This window comes from Salmo salar, chromosome ssa14 (genome assembly GCF_905237065.1).
Source record: "Salmo salar chromosome ssa14, Ssal_v3.1, whole genome shotgun sequence".
Taxonomy (NCBI): Eukaryota; Metazoa; Chordata; class Actinopteri; order Salmoniformes; family Salmonidae; genus Salmo; species Salmo salar.
Window position 1 is genome coordinate 31,152,208 of NC_059455.1, and position 18,762 is coordinate 31,170,969.

The 18,762-nt window shown below is 44.8% G+C and overlaps 1 protein-coding gene across 6 annotated transcripts in view; it reads left to right on the forward strand.

Moving 5' to 3' along the window:
• Positions 1–18,762, forward strand: part of LOC106569352 (arf-GAP with GTPase, ANK repeat and PH domain-containing protein 3) — a 300,794-nt gene that overhangs the window by 232,982 nt on the left and 49,050 nt on the right. For all 6 annotated transcript variants that reach the window (XR_006758793.1, XM_045694203.1, XM_014140651.2 and 3 more), the window contains exons 12-13: positions 4,814–4,987; positions 15,304–15,465. Coding sequence is in view for 5 of the 6 variants with exons in the window: in XM_045694203.1 (XP_045550159.1) it covers positions 4,814–4,987; positions 15,304–15,465 (336 nt within the window). In the remaining variant the exon portion in view is untranslated. The remainder of the gene's footprint in view (positions 1–4,813; positions 4,988–15,303; positions 15,466–18,762) is intronic.

Sequence of the window (18,762 nt, forward strand, 5' to 3'; positions counted from 1 at the left end):
CTGGCGAGCACATGGAGGGCTGTGCGGCCCCCCAAAGAAATGCCACCCCACACCATGACTGACCCACTGCCAAACCGGTCATGCTGGAGGATGTTGCAGGCAGCAGAACGTTCTCCACGGCGTCTCCAGACTCTGTCACGTCTGTCACGTGTTCAGTGTGAACCTGCTTTCATCTGTGAAGAGCACAGGGCGCCAGTGGCGAATTTGCCAATCTTGGTGTTCTCTGGCAAATGCCAAACGTCCTGCACGGTGTTGGGCTGTAAGCACAACCCCCACCTGTGGACGTCGGGCCCTCATACCACCCTCATGGAGTCTGTTTCTGACCGTTTGAGCAGACACATGCACATTTGTGGCCTGCTGGAGGTAATTTTGCTGGGCTCTGGCAGTGCTTCTCCTGCTCCTCCTTGCACAAAGGCGGAGGTAGCGGTCCTGCTGCTGGGTTGTTGCCCTCCTACGGCCTCCTCCACGTCTACTGGTAGCGCCTCCATGCTCTTGACACTACGCTGACAGACACAGCAAACCTTCTTGCCACAGCTCGCATTGATGTGCCATCCTGGATGAGCTGCACTACCTGAGCCACTTGTGTGGGTTGTAGACTCCGTTTCATGCTACCACTAGAGTGAAAGCACCGCCAGCATTCAAAAGTGACCAAAACATCAGCCAGGAAGCATAGGAACTGAGAAGTGGTCTGTGGTCCCCACCTGCAGAACCACTCCTTTATTGGGGGTGTCTTGCTAATTGACTATAATTTCCACCTGTTGTCTATTCCATTTGCACAACAGCATGTGAACTTATTGTCAATCAGTGTTGCTTCCTAAGTGGACAGGTTGATTTCACAGAAGTGTGTTTGACTTGGAGTTACATTGTGTTGTTTATGTGTTCCCTTTATTTTTTTGAGCAGTGTATAATGTTTAGCATGATTTTTGAATGACCCCAAAACATACAATTATTTGTAAGCTTCCTCAGTTGAACAGTGAATTTCAAACACAGATTCAATCACAGAGACCGGGGAGGTTTTCCAATGCCTCGCAAAGAAGGACACCTATTGGTAGATGGGTAAAAATGTAAAAAGCAGACATTGAATATCTCTTTGAGCATGGTGAAGTTATTAATTACACTTTGGATGGTGTATCAATACACCTAGTCATTACAAAGATACAGGCGTCCTTCCTAACTCAGTTGTTGGAGAGGAAGGAAACCACTCAGGGATTTCACCATGAGGCCAATGGGGACTTTAAAACAGTTACAGAGTTGAATGGCTGTGATAGGATAAAACTGAGGATGGATCAACAACATTGTAGTTACTCCACAATACTAACCTAATTGTTGACAGAGTGAAAAGAAGGAAGCCTGTACAGACAAAAAATATTCCAAAACATGCGTCCTATTTACAATAAGGCACTAAAGTAAAATTGTAAAAAATGTGGTTAAGAAATGAACTTTATGTCCTAAATACAATAGTTATGTTTGGGGAAAAATCCAACACAGCACATCACTGAGTACCACTCATCATTTTTTCAAGCATGGTGGTGGCTGCATCATGTTATGGGTATGCTTGTCATTGGCAAGTACTAGGGAGATTTTGTAGGTTAAAAAATAAACGGAGTAGAGCTAAGCACATGCAAAATCCTAGAGGAAAACCTGGTTCTGTCTGCTTTCCAACAGACACTGGGAGACAAATTCACTTTTCAACTGGACAATAACCTAAAACACAACGCCAAATATACACTGGAGTTGCTTACTAAGATGACATTGAATGTTCCTGAGTGCCCTAGTTACAGTTTTGACTTAAATCTGCTTGAAAATCTATGACAAGACTTAAAAATGGCTGTCTAGCAATGATCAACAACCAACTTGCCAGAGTTTGAAGAATTTTTTAAAGAATAATGTGCAAATACTGTACAATCCAGGTGTGCAAAGCTCTTAGAGACATACCCAGAAAGACTCTGCAACTGTAACTCTGCAACTGTAATCACTGCCAAAGTTGAATCTAACATGTATTGACTCAGGGGGTTTAATACTTATCTAATCAAGATATATTAGTGTTTTATTTTTCCAATTTGTTTTACAAATGTTAGAATTTTTCTTACACTTCGACATTACAGTATTGTTTGTAGATCGTTGACAAAAAATTACAATTAAAATCAATTGTAATCCAACTTTGTAACACAACAAAATGTCGAAAAAGTCCAGGGTTGTGAATACTTTCTGAAGGCGCTGTAACTTTGCTAAGATCTTGATATTTTCAGTAGATCTTTTGGCTGTTGTGTTGCTTTAGGGTTCACTGATGGAATATGTACCTGATGGTACAAGGCCTACCAACATATCCCAACAAGTAGTTTGACTCTTGGCCCGGCCCGAAATGAATAGCTAAATAAATACACAAACCCTGTATGGATTCATATTTAAAATTTCAAGTAACAATCATGTCTAATTGTCAGATGTGATGCTAATGATTAATGAATTAAACATGGATCCATCAATTAGTCCCCACAGAGCAGACCTAGACCACTTCTGCATAAAGCAGCATATAATGTAATTACACTGGAGCTATAATCAGCTAGTCGCATCAGGGGAGAATGTTCTCTATCTGCCCCATAGAAATAGTATTCCAATATTAGACAAGAGTATCTTGTCAAAATATCGAAGCTTGTAAATGTTGTCTTTCTCTTCTGCTTTAACTTTAGATAATACAGTGATCCATCAAGTTATATCGTGGATGCTAGTGTGCAGTGTGAAAGGCAGAAACGGAGTCAGAATGTGTCGCTGGTGTATTTGATGCATTTTGGTCAGAAAATGTTTCACTTCTGATTCTCACTTCTGTTTTAAAGTTGGCGTTGAGGCTCAGTTTAGTTATTATTAGAACTTCAGTAGCAGTGATTTTATGTTGAGCAAGTTGTTTAAATTAATTGAGGTATTGAAATATTGAATGTAATTGTCGCATTGAAATGCATTAAATAATGCGAAGCAGTTATAAAGTATTCACTAGTACTACCACTTATCTTAGAGAAGTGATATTTTTTTATTTTTTCATCCATATAGATTATATATATATATATAATATTTACAAATAAACTCACTTAATTTTAGGATTTTCAAATATGCCAGCTCATGCCATCAATCAGTAACTCACTCAAAATGACCTCAAAATTGTCCCCCCCCCATCAACAATGATTAAACACACGTGAGGGATTTTGTTCAAATTTTCTGCATCTTTCCACCATGATTCTTCATCAGATCATCTCTCCCCTCTCTCCAATGCCCTGGTTTGGGGATGCTAATTCAGCCAGCACTCCCCTGCATGGTTCTCTCTCTCTTTCCCTCTCCTCTCTCTCTGCGATCCCGTTCCTTCCCCTCTGAGACCTGAAGATTAATATTCCCGGGCCCAACAAGATAATTACTGATACCAATTAGACATGATTATGTGAATTTGATACACTTATTACTCTCGCTAATGAGAAGGACGTCTTATCCTAACAAGAGTGCCGCAGCGCATGGATTACTTTACACACAGCGCACAGTATATTATATCTAGCTACTGTTATTGTTGTTAAACCTCAATCTGAATAATATCTATTTTTTACGTCTCATAATTGTAAACAAAAGTCCTTGATGTGTTACAAGTAACACAATACATATTATGTGACTTTTACCAAAACAAAGTGTTTGACTGCTACCCTTTCAGAGCAGTCTTTGCTGTCAGTAGATTAAGTTATATTAAACTGATGCTCAATTATTGCTTCTAGTCTAGTCTATCATATCTTGGAGAATACCCAGCAGAAATTATAATATAGTTGATAACTCCCTTTTGTTTTTACTACTAACTCCCTTTTGTTACATTTCAGAGATGACTCATCCACTCTATTATCTCTAGTTGGGCTTAATGTGTGGTAACAAATGCTCATGGGTAACTTTATAGTAGGTATGTATTCTCTATTGCAGCTCTGACAATAAAAACCCATACTTGATCTTATAAGTCTGTTGATTTACTGATAAATACCATGTATATCATTTGACTCAGAATCAACCATGAATGACTTATTTAGTTACATTTGATTGTGATTTCGTACAGGGAATGGTGGATAAATAAAGTTTGGTTAAAAATAAAATAACTATCATAGACTAATTTCATTGGATGAAAATACATATATATTCTTATATTAGCACACTGTGCTAGAAGAAGTCAAGTCATTATCTGTTGTGTGGCTGTCCAGACAGGAACAGGAGGGAAGGACCCCACACGGTGCTGCCTAGCCCATGAATTAGTAAATGGAGGCAGGCAGACAGGCAAAGAGACGTCCGTGGTTTGCCTGATTGGAAGTCGGGGAGAGAGAGGGGGCCTGCCGCCTGCCGACGGCGCGAGAGATGGATGTGGCAGTCAAAAGGATGAGGCGAGATAATTAGCGATCAGAGTGTATCTTGTTAATTAAGGGCTAATTAGAGATAGGCGGAGGGAGAGGGGGAGATGGGGGAAGGCAGGGAAGGGGTGGAGGGTTTACACATGTAACACAGAGAGATGAACACAAGAAAGGGGGCGGCAGCATTGTGCAACTTTACTATAATGTCTGTTCTCATACAGATAAAAAAAAGAAAAACAGAAAGAGAACTGCAAAACTTGTTATTAACAAATATGGCTTGTTTGATGCAACATACAACTGGATTTGCAAAAGAGATTGAGAGAACCTCAGTGAAATGCACCTCTTTGTACAGGTACATGAGATGATGATGCATGACATTATTTCAGTCCTACCCCCTCTCTCTCCCTTTCTTTCTCTCTCTCTCTCTCTCTCTCTCTCTCTCTCTCTCTCTCCAGGTGCGCCCCACTCTAACAGTAGTACGTCCCTCCAGTCAGAGCATTCGGTCAGCGGGGGAAATCTGGTGGGCTTCGGAGGCAGTAAAGACGGCATGCACCAACGCTCCTTCTCTGTGTCCAGCGCTGACCAATGGAACGAGGCCGTCATCAACACCAGTGCAAGCACCGGGACCGGTGAGACTGACGACCACCCCTCCCATGTCCTCTTCCTCATCCCTCCTCCTTTTCTTCCTCCTCCTTTTTTACTCCATCTTCTCTGCTCCTTCTTCCACAACTCCACTCCCACTATTTACTCAGCCACTCGATGTCATTGAAATAGATGTAGCGAGATGGTGACACACGACACAATGAACAATAGAAAATGTCCGGAACAGATCTGGTGCAGTCATATCAGTGGAGGTGCAATAGCCATTTGTATTCATTACGGCACACTGTAGCAAAACCTTTTGCAGCGGAAAACAAGTGTTTCTTATTGGAAAAGTTCAGGTAGTCCCTCCTTGTTTCAGTCCGTTTTCTTCCATTTGGTGCCTAATGAATAGGACCCTTGTATTGGTGAAGAGGTGGAATAGAACAAAGCTCGTTTTCATAATGAGGTAATCAGGCTTTTGATCGCTGTGACCTTTTCGCCTACTGTTATCTTACACAAGCGAAAGATGATGGTGGAGAGGAAGTGAGTGAAGGTTATTTGCCGTCCCAGCACCCTCACTCCACTTCCCTCCCACCCCATCACAGAGCCTTACCAGCGCACTTGAGTGAAGTAAAATAATACATTTGCTGTACGTGTTGGGTCCTCTCCCCCCCTCACTCTCTCTGCAATAGGAAAATTAATGCTTTTCGGGGGTACCATTCATCACCAGTTATTTCCCCTCTCTTTGTGGTTGGCAGTAAAAAAGCACTTAAATGCACATCAACAGAATAACAGTCATTTCCATGCATGTTTGCACTCTGCTAGTTCTCATTAGCACGGTGGCGGCGGCGGCCCCCTCCCCATCGGCTCCCAGGGGCCCCGGCAGTTTAAAGAGCGCTCTTTTCGAGCACTGCTGGAGTCCAACGCTGTGCCGTGCGCACAGCCTCATGGTTCCACAGACAAGCCCCGTCTCTCATTTGCAACTGCCAAACGATCAATTCTGCCTGGACGCAGGCAGGCACTTCTATCATAACCCCCTACCCCTCTACTCTCCCATCAGCAGCACGCCCAAAGCAGAATTACTTAGAGGAGAGAGTGTGGTGGGGTCCTCTCAAATAATTGTGTATGTGTGCGCGTGTGTACCTGTATACATGCTTGTGTGTTTGTGTTTTCACATTTGTGTGTACTCTAGGCTACATGTCTTATATATGTTGTTTAGGTGTGTGGTCAATGTATGTGTGTGTGTATTCCAAAACACTGTGCTGTCATCCCACTCTACCGATACGCTACTTACTAAACAGCGAGCTAAAATCTATTTCCTTGTTTGGTAACTGAGAAGACTTGACTTCATATTAGCATAGCTCATTAGCCACCATCCTTTCTTCTCCTAGACCAGATTTTCAATTCCCTCCATTACTCAGTTTTCTTCAATTATATCCATGATTCTCTTTAAGGTAACCACGAATGAGCCAAATGAGCTGAGAATGATAGATATTCGAGAAGTCATGTCAAATGGTAAATATGTTACTTTGTTCCGTTCTTGCATTACCAATATTGTATACTGACACTACATTTGGGCGATTCAGAAGGGCTTTATCATTTGAAAACAAGTAGACTTCAATGTGTTCTTTGAGGATTGTATTCATTGACATGCCTCCCTGCCCTACAAATAGTGAATCTGAATTAAAACGCACAGCAGAATAGTCATTCAATGTGATATGTGACTGCAGTGTTTGAAGGTAACAACATAACAGTTGATTGAATTGTGACCTCTTTATCTTTCATTCTAATGAAACCTTCAATAATCAATAGGAGGAAGGTCCACCGTTCATTCAGAATGTTTTACCATTTGAATAGATGTCAACCCAGCCCCAATCACTCCATTATCCTTCGTCAAGGTTGCAGGTTAACATAAAACATGGTTCTTCTTGGAAGAAAAATAACAAAATAGCAGATTGATGATAGGCTGAAGAATAAAATGCATCTTAGTCCAGGTAACCATTTCCATATTATTTAAAGAATGTCCTCATTTGTAAACCTATTGAGGGAAATGCAGGGGGAGCTAGCTACATCTCTTGAATATTGAACATAGCCTTTTGATTAAATCTCAGCCCAATTTTGTCTATTGCTTCGCAGACCACTCTTAATCTGGGCCCACACAAGAAGCTGTGTTTAGAAGCTGTCTTTCCTTTATATACTTCATCCTTTACACCTGAATTAAAAACAGACTTGACAGGTACCTAAGCACTGTGACATTTTTACAAATGGCAATATAACTCCGTCAATGCCAAAGTGAGTGACCCCCAGTTAAAGTTTTGTTGTAGTATGCAGTATCCTGCTAACTGGGGAGCAGACAAACATTTTAACCAAGTCTAAGGGTTTGAAAAGTTTTTTTTTATAGTATATATACAGGTCACTGCCAAAATAAAGGAAATACCAACATAGTGTCTTAATAGGGCGTGGGCCACCACATGCCTGAACGGCTTCAATGCACCTAGGCATAGATTCTACAAGTGTCTGGAACTCTATTGGAGGGATGTGAAACCATTCTTCCACGACAAATTTCATAATTTGGTGTTTTGTTCATAGTGGTGTAAAATGCTCTCTCAAACGCCGCTCCAGAATCGCAGGTTGACGTTTATTGTCATAAGTCTTCTCCTGGAGGCAGAACTGAGCGATTTCCCCTTAGATAGGCCAGCTGCAATGGGTATATTGTAAAAATTCATGAAAACAAACATTTGCTTAGGGTTAGGCTTTAGGGTTAGCAGTGAGGTTAAGGTTAGGTTGACTTTGTGGCTGTGCCAGCTAGTGACCACTGCAGAGCTGCCTCCAGAACAAGATTCTTGACGAAAAACTCCAACCTGCTCCAGAATCTCCCATAAGTGTTCAATTATTGTTGAGATCTGGTGACTGAGACGGCCATGGTTTATATAATTATCATGCTCATCAAACCATTCAGTGACCACTTGTGCCCTGTCGATGGGGGCATTGTCATCCTATGGGGGCATAGCCAAAATAATGGCCTGCCCAGAATTTTTATACATGACCTTAAGCATGATTGCTTAATTAAGTCAGGAACCACACCTGTGTGGAAGCACCTGCTTTTAATATACTGTGTCCCTCATTTACTGAAGTGTTTCCATTATTCTAGCAGTTACCTGTAGGTATATACACCATCAGAGTATGTTTCTCCAGTGAAGGTATTTCATCACAGAGGCAGTGAGTGAAGGCAGGACCAGCCTATTCTGTACCTCAGGGTGTTGCTGGAACTCTACTCTTCTCTGCTCTGCCCTCCCGTCGCGTACTGGAGAGCGTGGTGCATGGGGTTTGATTTCCACGTCGGGTCCGTAATGAAGTTTGACATTTAGTTTGGAGAGAGCAGCAGAGCACGATCAGGCCTTGATTAGTGCACTCTAATTGAGGATAATAAGGGGGAGATGGTGATTGTTTCAAATTTTTGCCATTAATTGCAGCCGATGCCGTTGATTGAGGACAGGCAGTGAGCTGCTGCCGTGTCAAGGGGCCTAGCCGGCGAAATCACAGTGCTCCCATACCCAGAGCCTCTTGAATTACGCATTTAGAAATTAAATGAAAAACTCTCTCTCTAATTCTGTCTCTAAGTCTCTCTCTCTCTCGTTCTCATTCATTCTCATTGTGAGAAGGCTGTCGGTTTGCGGCAGGGCCAGAAAGCTGTTAGCTCGCTATCCACCGCAGCACCGAACTGCTATTAGCCCCCTCTTTGTCTCGCCCACAGTCTTCATCATGCAGCATGTTTAAACGGTAATTTCCCCGGTGGGAGTGTAATGCACTGTAATCACAGGTTAGCCCTGATACCTATTCCACAGTACCTGCCTGCCCAGGAGGAGAGGCTGGGAGAGGCTATATGGCACTCAGCTGAGAGGAAAGAGAGAGACTCCTGATCCTCAACATGCTTCATTCCCGCCGCTCGCTACCTCACTCTCTCGCTCCTGACAGCCCCTCATAACCACTAGCTAATAATGCCAAAGTGAACTCTCTGGGCGGCTCACAACATTAAGCTACAGTGCCTCCATTTTAAAAAGAGAGCCAGTTGGTGGCATCTACTCCTAAGTTTTATTATGGGAAATCTGATGCAATCCATCAGATATGGATAGCTTTGAATTGAGGTGCACTTCAGATGAGTCAACACTAGATTATGTTGGATGACTAGTGCGCTGCCAGGGACTCTCTGATATTGTTGCTCAATGATGTTTATGCATGGTTTAACAGACTCTTATCAGTGAGTAATAGATATACATTGAGTGTACAAAACATTAGGAACACCTGCTCTTTCCATGATAAATCAAATCAAATTGAATTTGTCACATGCACTGAGTACAACAGGTGTAGAACTTACCGTGAAATTATTACTTACAAGCCCTTAACCAACAATGCAGTTCAAGAAATAGAGTTAAGAAAATATTTACTAAATAAACTAAAGTAAAAAATAAAATAAAATAAAAAGTAACACAATAAAATAACAAAAACGAGGCTATAGACAGGGGGTACCGGTCCCGAGTCAATGTGCGGGGATACAGGTTAGTCGAGGTAATTTGTACATGTAGGTAGGGGTAAAGTGACTATGCATAGATAATAAACAGCGAGTAGCAGCAGTGTAAAAACAAAGGGTGGGGGGGTGTCAATGTAAATAGTCCGGGTGGCCATTTGATGAATTGTTCAGCAGTCTTATGGCTTGGGGGTAGAAGGTGTTAAGGAGCCTTTTAAACTTGGTGCTCCAGTACCGCTTGCCATGCGGTAGCAGAGAGAACAATCTATGACTTGGGTGACTGGAGTCTTTGACAATTTTTGGGGCCTTCGTCTGACACCGCCTAGTATATAGGTCCTGGATGGCAGGAAGCTTGGCCCAAGTGATGTACTGGGCCGTACGCACTACCCTCTGTAGCACCTTACGGTCGGATGCCGAGCAGTTGCCATACCAGGCGGTGATGCAACCGGTCAGGATGCTCTCGATGGTACAGCTGTAGAACTTTTTGAGAATCTGGCTACCCATGCCAAATCTTTTCAGTCTCCTGAGTTGGAAAAGGCGTTGTCGTGCCCTCTTTACGAATGTCTTGGTGTGTTTGGACCATGTTAGTTTGTTGGTGATGTGGACACCAAGGAACTTTAATCTCTCGACCCGCTCCACTACAGCCCGGTCAATGTGAATGGGGGCGTGTTCGGACCTCCTTTTCCTGTGGTCCACAATCAGCTCCTTTGTCTTGCTCACGTTGAGGGATAGGTTGTTGTCCTGGCACCACACTGCCAGGTCTCTGACCTCCTCCCTATAGGCTGTCTAATCATTGTCAGTGATCAGGCCTACCACTGTTGTGTCGTCAGTAAACTTAATGATGGTGTTGGGGTCGTGCTTGGCCACGCAGTCGTGAGTGAACAGCGAGTACAGGAGGGGACTAGGCACGCACCCCTGTGGGGCCCCCGTGTTGAGGATCAGCGTGGCAGATGTGTTGTTGCCTACCCTTACCACATGGGGGCGGCCCATCAGGAAGTCCAAGACACAGTTGCATAGGGAGGTGTTTAGTCCCAGGGTCCTTTGCTTAGGGATGAGCTTTGAGGGCACTATGGTGTTGAACGCTGAGCTGTAGTCAATGAACAGCATTCTCACATAGGTGTTCCTTTTGTCCAGGTGAAAGATATGATCCCTTATTATATCACTTGTTAAATCCACTTCAATCAGTTAAAGGGGAGGGGAGGAGACCGGTGAAAGAAGGATTTTTTTTGAGGCATGGATGTGTGCCATTCAGAGGGTGAATGAGCAAGCCAAAAGATGGTAGTAAGTGCCAGATACACCAGTTTGAGTGTGTCAAGAACTGTTACACTGCTGGATTTTTCACACTCAACAGTTTCCGTGTATATCAAGAATGGTCCACCACCCAAAGGACATCCAGCCAACTTGACACAACAGTGGGAAACATTGGAGTCTGTGGAATGCTTTCGACACCTTGTAGAGTCCATGCCCTGGCAAATTGAGGCTGTTCTGAGGGCAAACGGGGGTGCAGCACAATGTTAGGAAGATGTTCCTAATGTTTTGTACACTCAGTATATACACTATATAAACAAAAGTATGTGGACCCTTTAAATTAGTGGATCCGGCTATTTCAGCCACACCTGTTGCTGACAGCACACAGCCATGCAATCTCCATAGCCAACATGGGCAGTAGAATGGCCTTTTTGAGGAGGAATTCAGTGACTTTCAACGTGGCACCGTCATAGGATGAGACCTTTCCAACATGTCAGTTCATCAGATTTCTCCCTGCCAGAGCTGCCCAGGTCAACTGGAAACATCTAGGAGCAACAACGGCTCAGCCGCAAAGTGGTAGGCAACACAAGCTCACAGAATGGGACCAACGAGTGCTGAAGAGTGTAAAGATCGTCTGTCCTTGGTTGCAGCACTCACTACTGAGTTCCAAACTGCCTCTGGAAGCAACGTCAGCACAATAACTATTTGTCGGGAGCTTCATGAAATGGGTTTACACGGCCAAGCAGCTGCACACAAGCCTAAGATCACCATGCGCAATGCCAAGTGTCGGCTGGTGTGGTGTAAAGCTCACCACCATTGGATTCTTGAGTAGTGGAAACGCGTTCTTTGGAGTGATGAATCACGCTTCACCATCTGGCAGTCTGACGGACGAATCTGCTGGATGCCAGGAGAACGCTACCTGCCCCAATACATAGTGCCAATTGTAAAGTTTGGCGGAGGAGGAATAATGGTCTTGGGCTGTTTTTCATGGTTCGGGCTAGGCCCCTAAGTTCCAGTAAGGTAGCGAGGTCCATACAGAAATGGTTTGTCAAGATCGGTGTAGTAGAACTTGACTGGCCTGGACAGAGCCCTGACCTCAACCCCATCGAACACCTTTGAGATGAATTGGAACGCAGACTGTGAGCCAGGCCTAGTCGCCCAACATCAGTGCCTGACCGCACTAATGCTCTTGTGGCTGAATGAAAGCAGGTCCCCACAGCAATGTAGTGGAAAGCCTTCCCAGAAGAGTGGATGCTGTTATAGCAGCAAAGGGAGACCAACTCCTTATTAATGGCCATGATTTTTTATGAGTTGTTCAATGAGCAGGTGTCCACATACCTTTGGTCATGTAGTGTATCTACACACAATTACCAAATGGTGTTATATTATTTTGTAATGCTACTGCATGACTCCAATGGTAAGGAATTACTTTAGCTTCACTATAGATGTAGAAGTACTTTTGATGTACTGTAGCTTAACAGATATAGTCTGGTTTATTCACAATGTCCATTCCACTTATACTTTGGCAGTTACCATCTTTCACCTACTCAGTCAGTGTTAGAAAAGGAAATAGCGATGACAAGTCTGAGCCACAGAAAAATAACAAAGAAGGTACAGTATGTCTTCTCTTCACCCTAGTCTTATTAATTAGCCACCAAGTGGAAGCAAACTGATAGAAACATGGAGGGACTAGCTGAACATGTCCAACAAGAAACCTTCATATTCATTTTCTGTTGCAAAACGTCTTGCTATGGTGTGCCTTAATGTATACAACCCATGTTTTAGGTGCAGGCGGAGCAGAGGATCATGGGTCATGTTCCACAACATTAGGGGCAGAAAATTGATAATTAGAAGTGTTTATGACACGACGGGCCCCCAAAGGGGAGCCCTCCACTTTCACCTCAAGCCACATTAAACAAAGGCTGCCTGTCATCGTCAAGAGGGGGACAAGGTTGGAGGGTTCGGGACCCCTCTCTGTTCCCTTCTCCTCCGCTCCGAGCTGCCATACAGAGCTGTGCTGGCGGGACAGACAGTGGGGTAGAGGTAGAGAGGGAGGGGGTGTAGAAGGCGGAGGGGAGGGGAGGGGAGAAGGTACTCTGTGGACCCCTGTGCCCCCAGCTGTCTGCACCCAGCTAATGACTGGTCTCGGGGGCTTTTGTGGGAGAAGCAGGGAAATTGAAACAGACGCCCCGACCCGCCACGCCACGGCTACATGTATGGCTCTGCCTCTGTGCTGCCATTCAAAACCACCCGGAGAGGAGAGGAGGAGGGAGGGAACTGGGGATCTGGTAGGTTAGGCCAGTACTAAGCATCACAAATTCACTATATGCTTATTGATTTTGCGGCGTCCATTAAGTTTCTGTAATCAATAGTCTTTTTTTGTATGTCCTATATAAATTTGTCCACATTTGACTGTTAATAGCTAGGTTTGCATCCATTTTGACAACGATTTGCATGCGAATATTCAAAATCTGAATAAAAAACATATGCACATTTTTACCACCAGAGGTGTGTTTCCATCGAACTGACTTGTTGCTAATAAAAGCTGTGTGTGATGACGTAGTGGACATAAAGCACTTTTACGCTTAGGTTTCCATGTACTGAATAAAAAAAAACGAGCTAATGTGTTTCCATCGTATTTTCAACTCTACCGATAGTTTTGTCACAAAAACTGTTGCGATAAATAGCATACTTGCCCAATCTCATCTTGGTGCATGCTCTCTAGACATCCGTTCACTGATAAAGTGGACAGGGTAGATTATATGATGACATATGGATAAGAGCAAGATCATTTTTATTTGATAATTGGCAGCCAAGCACCAATCACCATGTAACAAGCATTTAAATAATACCCTGGATATTTTGGGGAAATTTGCTTGAAGCTCATCACCATGCACTTAACCACCATAAGTTAAGTTTTCATCTGCCTATAAACTCAGCATGTTTTTCCACGTCGTGGTGGTAGTAGAACGTAACATATCATCGCGTGACTCCAAGTTTACTTTGACATGATGGTTATAAGGTCAATTTTTACGCATAAATGCATTTCCACCGGAATTGTCACAATCTATTTTACAGACCAAAAAATGATCCACCCAGTCTAGCGTATTTTGTTTCATCGACATTAGGACATTTTACTGACAAATTTGCGGTTTCAATTAGGCCTGTCATGAGTTTTTTTTATGCGTCAGGTAATTCATCCACATGAAACGGTTGGATGAAAACCTGGTTATTCATGTGAAATAAGATAAACATATGCATTCCACTACGAGTGTACAAAATATGTATGGTTCCTTTTAAAAATCTAAATTAAAATGTTGTTCTGATAAATCCAACAGCGTTTATACATACCGCATTAACAGATGTACTGGCTGTATTGAGTGAGACTCTTGATGTATCTTACTCAGTGACATCAAAAAGAATCCCAACGAATGTATGCCTATAGTGTGTTGGCTCCTATATTTTTATGCCCACGCTCCAACCAGGCTGCCTGGGGCCTTTAAAGAGCTCCAGTCTCCTCCACTTAAGCATCCTCCACCTCCTGCTGAGCCCATCCCACATCCCACTCCTCCCTCCAACATAGCCCCATCTCCCGTTAGGTAATGACCAAATTAGGCCTAACAACTGATGTTGTACACTAGTGGCTAATGGCACAGCCAGCGACAGTGGCGGCATTAGAGTATGTGCAACGACAACAGCAATAATCCCTGATACGAGCCCCCTTCCTTCTTGTTCTACCGCCCTCCGCTCCTGGTGCCTGGGGCTGGGACGGTGCGGAGGGAGAGGAAAATGAATGGAGTTTGCCACACTACAGTGAACTTTTGATGGGAGACAATGGAGGAGGCTGCCTGCTCTCCACACGGGGTGGCAGAAGGAGAGCAATATGGGGCCCATGGACTGGCCCTCGCTGCCTCTCCCCGGCCCCCAAGGCTCTTGGCCCCCATCTCTCCTCTCCCCCAGATTCATAATGGCATCCTGAGGGGGAGAGGGAAAGTGATGTCAAATGTCAGGAAACCAGAAAGATGGCAAGTTGACCCCCCCACCCGCACCCACTCCTCCATCTTTTCAGCCCTCTATCTCCTCTTTGCCCAACAGTGGTGCAGGTTAAATATCACATTTATAAAATCACTTAGGCAACCAGAAACAAAGCCGGCTCTTAGCCCCTTGTCACTCACTGACAGTCGTCTAGAGAGCTTGGCCTGGGGCTAACCTAACTAACCATTTGTTAGCTGAGCTGCCCCATACCTGTCTGTTCTTCCTTCATCCGCTCTAAAGCCACAGCAGTACAGATACTTTTGGACTGCTAGTATCTAAGTTTTGGGTTGGCATCTTTTTAATTGCGATTACTTTGCATTCATTTTGTTGGTATCAGGGTATGAATTACCACTGTATGGTGTTTTTTATAATATGGTACATCATCACTAGTCAATATCTCATGATTCATATCCTTCTGTCTTTCCCTTCGAAACTTGCAAATGTAGTATGTTTCTGTGTGTGTTTACACAGTATTAAACATCTTGTACATAGCATGTCAAAAAGTACAGTTGATTGTGATATCTTTTACTGATCAGTGTTTCTCTCTTTCTCCAGCCAACGGGATGGCCGAGCCCCTGACGTGCAGCTCTGGGGTGGGCAGTGCTACCAGTCCCAAGCAGGAGCCTCCTCCCTCACCTCACGCCAACCGCAAGAGACACAGACGGAAAAAGAGCACAGGCATCACCAAGCCAGACGGACCGTCTACAGGCAACGAAGGTAAGCCGGGAGTTAACACAGGAGTTATAGAAGATGCTCATTCTGCAAACTCGTCAAAACAGTCTGCAACAATACATAAACATTTAAAACAGTCTGAAATGGCAACATATTCTGAAACTGCAACAACAAAAAAACAAGTGCAAACGTAGTAAATCTGGTTAGCGTACTGGAGTCCAGTTCAAGTCCGTGTATAGCCTTATTCTCCCCATCTAGCCATAGTGTGAAGAACCAACCGCCCTGAGCTCCAGAAGCTGTGGATCTCAGCAATGGAGTGGCAGCCAACCCTCTGCTCAATTAATAATGATTCTCCAGCCTGATGATGAATGGACAGCTCTAATTGGATGGCATTGTGAAACACAGACTCCTGTCTCTAAGGCCATAAAACTGATGTCACTGGAGCCAGAGATGATCAATCAACATGATTGATACGCTGCATATCGACAGCATTGGCACCGACGCTTCCTTAATGACGCTTAGTATTTATAATCATTACACTTTTACCATGGTGTCGCTGACAGACCTCCTAGTTTGAATGAGACTGCCTTCTAGTTTGAATGAGACCACTGACCACATCGCTTCAAGCATAGATCACAAGCACCGGTGGTAAGTGTTGTTGTTGATATGTCTGTTCATTGTGTTTCTCTATCTGGTCTCTTTCGGCCAACTTGGATAATTCGTACCCCTGTTTTCCATAGGAGTATTGATTTGACAGTATATAACATGTAAGCCGTATTCACATCACCATGATTGTGCCCTCATTTGTTCCTAAGTAAGCTTGCCCATAATGCCCTATACTGAATCTAATTCTCTCTTGCATTCCAAGAAAGAATTTAGACCTTAATGGACCAGCACTGTCAGAATCACTTCAATAACGGTCTTAGGGGCTTGAATGAGTGATGGCTAACATTAGGGGGCTGGGTGGATTCCCTCCGCCACATTGCATTGAGGGAAATATGAGTGGACATTAGCCCAGCTCAACGTCACTCTCAACCTTTTGTTCTGTCCCATATAGTTTGAAATCAATAATTCGTCCACATTAAAATGACAAACTTTCTGATCAAGTTTTGGAGTCTGTCATGCTGATTGAGTTCGAATAACAGACTGGAAGCTTCAAAAGGAGGGTGGTGCTTGGAATCATTGTTCTTCCTCTGTCAATCATGGTTACCTGCAAGGAAACACGTGCCGTCATCATTGCTTTGCACAAAAAGGGCTTCACAGGCAAGGATATTGCTACCAGTAAGATTGCACCTAAATCAACCATTTAAAGGATCATCAAGAGCGACTTACAAATTGGTGCATTCACCTTATGATATCCAGTGGAACAACCACTTTACAATAGTGCATCTAAATCTTTTAAGGGGGGGGGTTAGAAGGATTACTTTATCCTATCCTAGGTATTCCTTAAAGAGGTGGGGTTTCAGGTGTCTCCGGAAGGTGGTGATTGACTCCGCTGTCCTGGCGTCGTGAGGGAGCTTGTTCCACCATTGGGGTGCCAGAGCAGCGAACAGTTTTGACTGGGCTGAGCGGGAACTGTGCTTCCTCAGAGGTAGGGGGGCCAGCAGGCCAGAGGTGGATGAACGCAGTGCCCTTGTTTGGGTGTAGGGCCTGATCAGAGCCTGAAGGTATGGAGGTGCCGTTCCCTTCACAGCTCCGTAGGCAATCACCATGGTCTTGTAGCGGATGCGAGCTTCAACTGGAAGCCAGTGGAGAGAGCGGAGGAGCGGGGTGACGTGAGAGAACTTGGGAAGGTTGAACACCAGACGGGCTGCGGCGTTCTGGATGAGTTGTAGGGGTTTAATGGCACAGGCAGGGAGCCCAGCCAACAGCGAGTTGCAGTAATCTAGACGGGAGATGACAAGTGCCTGGATTAGGACCTGCGCCGCTTCCTGTGTGAGGCAGGGTCGTACTCTGCGAATGTTGTAGAGCATGAACCTACAGGATCGGGTCACCGCCTTGATGTTAGTGGAGAACGACAGGGTGTTGTCCAGGATCACGCCAAGGATCTTAGCACTCTGGGAGGAGGACACAAGGGAGTTGTCAACCGTGATGGCGAGATCATGGAACGGGCAGTCCTTCCCCGGGAGGAAGAGCAGCTCCGTCTTGCCGAGGTTCAGCTTGAGGTGGTGATCCATCATCCACACTGATATGTCTGACAGACATGCAGAGATGCGATTCGCCGCCTGTTTATCAGAAGGGGGAAAGGAGAAGATTAATTGTGTGTCGTCTGCATAGCAATGATAGGAGAGACCATGTGAGGATATGACAGAGCCAAGTGACTTGGTGTATAGCGAGAATAGGAGAGGGCCTAGAACAAAGCCCTGGGGGACACCAGTGGTGAGAGCGCATGGTGCGGAGACAGATTCTCGCCACGCCACCTGGTAGGAGCGACCTGTCAGGTAGGACGCAATCCAAGCGTGGGCCGCGCTGGAGATGCCCAACTCGGAGAGGGTGGAGAGGAGGATCTGATGGTTCACAGTATCAAAGGCAGCAGATAGGTCTAGAAGGATGAGAGCAGAGGAGAGAGAGTTAGCTTTAGCAGTGCGGAGAGCCTCCGTGACACAGAGAAGAGCATTCTCAGTTGAATGCCCAGTCTTGAAACCTGACTGATTAGGATCAAGAAGGTCATTCTGAGAGAGATAGCAGGAGAGCTGGCCAAGGACGGCACGTTCAAGAGTTTTGGAGAGAAAAGAAAGAAGGGATACTGGTCTGTAGTTGTTGACATCGGAGGGATCGAGTGTAGGTTTTTTCAGAAGGGGTGCAACTCTCGCTCTCTTGAAGACGGAAGGGACGTAGCCAGCGGTCAAGGATGAGTTGATGAGCGAGGTGAGGTAGGGGAGAATGTCTCCGGAAATGGTCTGGAGAAGAGAGGAGGGGATAGGGTCAAGTGGGCAGGTTGTTGGGTGGCCGGCCGTCACAAGACAAGAGATTTCATCTGGAGAGAGAGGGGAGAAAGAGGTCAAAGCACAGGGTAGGGCAGTGTGAGCAGGACCAGCGGTGTCGTTTGACTTAGCAAACGAGGATCGGATATCGTCAACCTTCTTTTCAAAATGGTTGACGAAGTCATCCGCAGAGAGGGAGGAGGGGGGAGGGGGAGGAAGATTCAGGAGGGAGGAGAAGGTAGCAAAGAGCTTCCTAGGGTTAGAGGCAGATGCTTGGAATTTAGAGTGGTAGAAAGTGGCTTTAGCAGCAGAGACAGAAGAGGAGAATGTAGAGAGGAGGGAGTGAAAGGATGCCAGGTCCGCAGGGGAGGTGAGTTTTCCTCCATTTCCGCTCGGCTGCCCGGAGCCCTGTTCTGTG